At 38.5% G+C, this 3,710-nt stretch overlaps 1 protein-coding gene across 1 annotated transcript; it reads right to left on the bottom strand.

The window, feature by feature from the left end:
- Nucleotides 1-788: 788 nt before the first annotated feature.
- Nucleotides 789-3,588, bottom strand: LOC107080948 (collagen alpha-1(XII) chain-like). The gene is made up of 4 exons (XM_015369160.1): nucleotides 3,528-3,588; nucleotides 2,113-2,307; nucleotides 1,535-1,612; nucleotides 789-871 (listed from the first exon to the last, which is right to left on the bottom strand). The coding sequence occupies exons 2-4, from the start codon at nucleotides 2,291-2,293 to the stop codon at nucleotides 789-791; spliced, it is 342 nt and encodes a 113-aa protein (XP_015224646.1). The 5' UTR covers nucleotides 2,294-2,307; nucleotides 3,528-3,588.
- Between the last annotated feature and the right edge of the window lie 122 nt (nucleotides 3,589-3,710).

Below are 3,710 nucleotides of genomic sequence, written 5' to 3'. Positions count from 1 at the left end.
AATTGAACCTTTGTTTTCTTGTCTCCCGGAGATCCATTATAATATTCAAACCAGTATTTGAACAACCCCCCCAACATATAAAGGTTCTATCAAAAATATGTTGGATTTTAATCCTCCACAAATTTCATGATCATATTGATTGCTACTTCTAATTTAGTCTTTTTTTGTCTTATCAAAGGGTATATACAGGAATTCATTTATTGAAATTAATACATTTAAATACCTTTAACAACCTTACACATGTCTTTGAATATTTCTTAAAAATACTGTTTTTGTTTCAAGGCACATATAGGTTGACCACTTATGCACACTGACTGATGTCCTTACTGTCACAGATCCTTCTCACAGGTAAAGATATCTATCGTAGACCAGATGAATTATTGTAATATACGGAGGTATGTATTTCACACAAATAGGGGATGAAAAAACACAACTGAGCAGTCATAAAAACTACTTTGTCAGACCATATTTATTACTTTTTAATGGCCTTGACTGTTGTGTATTTTATTTTATTACCTTATACCTTTTACATCCCTCGGGACACTGTGTAGGTGTACAAAGTTAACCTTTAAAACTTCTAGATAATGAGACTGAACGGTTTTTGAATTTTAATAATTCATACTCGCCATCTCCCCCTTCATCGGGGATCGGGTTGTGGGGGCAGCAGTCTGAGGAGAGACTCCCAGACTTTGCTACCTGACTTCAGATGACACCGTTTCAACCCACCTCCATCCCCTCCACCACCATCGTAACCAAAGCTCCATCAGAGTTTCATTCCTGCTGGACTCTTACTGCATGCAGTCCCACAAAGACCATGTTGAGCCTGAGGTTTCTTCCTCAAGGGTCTTGCTCAGGGAGCACGAGTAACAGTCTGCACGAGTGGGGGATCAAACTCATAACCTCAGGATTCAAAGCCCTATGCCCTAACCACTACACCATTATTCCCCGCTGTCGCTTCATGCTTGCTCATCATGGACAGGTTCTCTCAACCTGTGTTATTCCATCTTCCAGGTCCCTGATAGAAGCTCTAGTATCAGCTCATGCAGTCCACTGGATCTCCCCATAAAGCTCAGCAGACCGTCTCACTAACCAGCAGTCTACAGACTGACCAACTTCATCTATCTCCACTCCACCACCAGTTTAAGGCCTGGGGGGGAAACAGCCCTATTCTTTGCTTCTGTTCATGCATATCTATCAATATTCAGCGCTATGTTTCCTGCTGAGGTCTGAGCACCAAAGACAAAGTAAATGTATCGATTAATTTCTTCCAATTGTCTTTTCTCTTCAGGTGAGTTTTTCAGATTGAACTTAATGCAGTCATAAGGTTTTCAGAAAGTGATCTCCTGAAAGGTCTCCTAAAGATCTAGCATCAGTAAAAATTGATAACTACAATACACAACATACACAATACACTTGATAAATTTGCTAGAAATAAAAGTTACTCAATCCCTAAACTAATATGTTAAAATTGATTTAAGCTCTAAAATCTCAGAAAATTCCTGTACTTTATAAAGCAGGATGACAGCACACATACCTGGCTGACCAGGAGGTCCTGGAGGACCTCTATAACCATCTCCTTTGCTGCCTTTTAGACCTCTTTCCCCGCTGTCTCCTGTGAACATAAACAGTGTTTGAAACATTTATAACTTCAGTTCAACAAGTTTCTAAAGCAGGTAAGAGATTTAATGTTCACACCTTTCAAAAAAACTCATGTTTAATCTTAAGGTTTTAAAGCAAGTGAGGCTGTCAGTAATTCTTTTGTCAAACAAAATCAGGAAAATGTAACAATTTCACTTGATATCAATACGATATGATTAACAACATTTTCTAATAGATGGATGAATTACCAAAATCTGAATAGCTGATACAGATTTAAGGGGGAAATATGGAAGCAACAACTTAAAAAACAGAAAATCTAGTTGCATTATCAGAACTTTCAGAAATAAATTATCTTTATTATTTAATACATAGAATATTCGAAAAGAAACCAGAGAACAACAGGAAGTTTCTAATAGTTATTTTACTCCGTTATAATGAGGAATATGCACAGATGAGCTAAATCTGTCCTATTTGTAGGTTCTCGTTTTAGTTTAAAAACATGTCATATCAAACCTTTGATGCCTGCGGGACCCTGCATTCCAGGGGGTCCAGGGTAGCCTGGAGCACCACTTCTTCCGGGGTATCCTGGAGCTCCCATAGACCCTTTTGGACCTGGTGCTCCTGGCTCACCTGGTGGTCCCTTCACGGTTTGGCAGGATTCGCAGCTTGCTTGGAGGGAAAGGCTCTGGAGCATTGCTGGGAGTTGGTCTGAAGGGTACATCAAGAATAAGATAATTTATTTTGGTATCAGGTGTTACTTTAATAGGTATGATGAGGATATAATCTAGAAACAAAAAGGTTATAGAAAAGCATGGAAACAGAATTTTTGGAAAGTTCGTCGTTTCAAAAAGGCCCAGTAGATGATGAATCAGTTGGTCTTTCCATTCAAGTTTGCAAAACTGCTGAGTCATTAAAAATTTACCCCCTTGGTTAAATCAATCACCCATTGACATACCTGACCATTTGGTCACATAAAAAGATAAAAGCATTCCTATAGCTTAGACTGAGAGGTTTATAAATACACACTAGTGGTGCACCAAATGGAAAACACCATGTTGTGTTGCCACCTTGGATTAAAGTACCGGTAGCTGAAAGGGGGGAAATTTTTTTACCTGTTTATAAACTTGTATTGTCCATAAAGGAGGAGGAGTATGAAACATGAAAAGACAACAGGAGATCAGTCTACTTGCCCTTTTCTGACCATTCATGCTCTATGTAACAGAGCACTGATAAAGTCAGCATAACTTAAAAATGACGATGTCTCAAAAACAAAAAAGGCATAAACAAAAGATTTATGGCATAAATATGCACTGATAAAGCACTAAAAAGTAGACCACTGTGGTTCAATTGGAAGACTAATTGAGGGGATGGTTGACCTCGAAAATGACCTAGAAAATAATCTTTAATATCTCTGAGACAAAAGTAGCAAAAATTATCATTTTTACTGCACTAATTAAGCACCAAAAATTCCGTCTCCTTGGAGAGCTTTTTTCCTATGGCCGGGGTGTCAGCTCCACAAAGCTTAGTTAGTGTGGTGTCTTGCTGTGATGTGCGGTGGTTATTTTGTTTTTACAAGGCTTTTTGCCATACTTCTTGACTGACCAGATGTTCCCCATGTCGCCTTGAACTTGCAAACAGCTTTCTTTCACTGATTTTTCTCTGTCTTTTACTGTTTTTTTTGGCTCTTCTATCAAATTCAAAATATCAAATCAAAAATATCAAAAAGAATGGAAGCTGATTTTTATGTCACCAAAGGGTAACAAGTATGTAGTGCACGGCACTGATAGCAAAAGAAGTCTCCCTATGAGTGTCGGCCAGTAAGGGAGCCATGGACGTACTCTCCATCCAACACTCTACCCTCAGAGTGAGGATGGGGAGTTGGATTTGCCTTTTCAAAGGTAGGTAAACAGAATTAAAACCATACATACTGCGGAAAACATCAGTACACAGCTTAAGAAGATGTTCATCTGAAGGAGTTTTGCCCTGAAACAAACATGTACACCATAGGTCAAGTGACAAAGGCAGAAAATTAAACACAATTTCATCTTGTTTGTAATTATTTCTTTATATTAGCAGGAACTTTTTGACACACACACACACACAACAGAGCT

This window comes from Cyprinodon variegatus, unplaced genomic scaffold (assembly GCF_000732505.1).
Source record: "Cyprinodon variegatus isolate N-32 unplaced genomic scaffold, C_variegatus-1.0 Scaffold2565, whole genome shotgun sequence".
Taxonomy (NCBI): domain Eukaryota; kingdom Metazoa; phylum Chordata; class Actinopteri; order Cyprinodontiformes; family Cyprinodontidae; genus Cyprinodon; species Cyprinodon variegatus.
The sequence above is the reverse complement of the archived record's forward strand: the minus strand, read 5'-3'. Positions and strand labels throughout refer to the sequence as shown.

Excerpts from the sequence above, each read along its gene's own strand:
- LOC107080948 (XM_015369160.1), bottom strand. The coding sequence starts at position 2,293 with ATGCTCCAGAGCCTTTCCCTCCAAGCAAGCTGCGAATCCTGCCAAACC. Across the intron at positions 1,613-2,112 it reads GGGTCCCGCAGGCATCAAAG|GAGACAGCGGGGAAAGAGGT; the intron begins GTTTGATATGAC and ends TTATGTTCACAG. Across the intron at positions 872-1,534 it reads AGGACCTCCTGGTCAGCCAG|ACTGTTACTCGTGCTCCCTG; the intron begins GTATGTGTGCTG and ends CCACTCGTGCAG.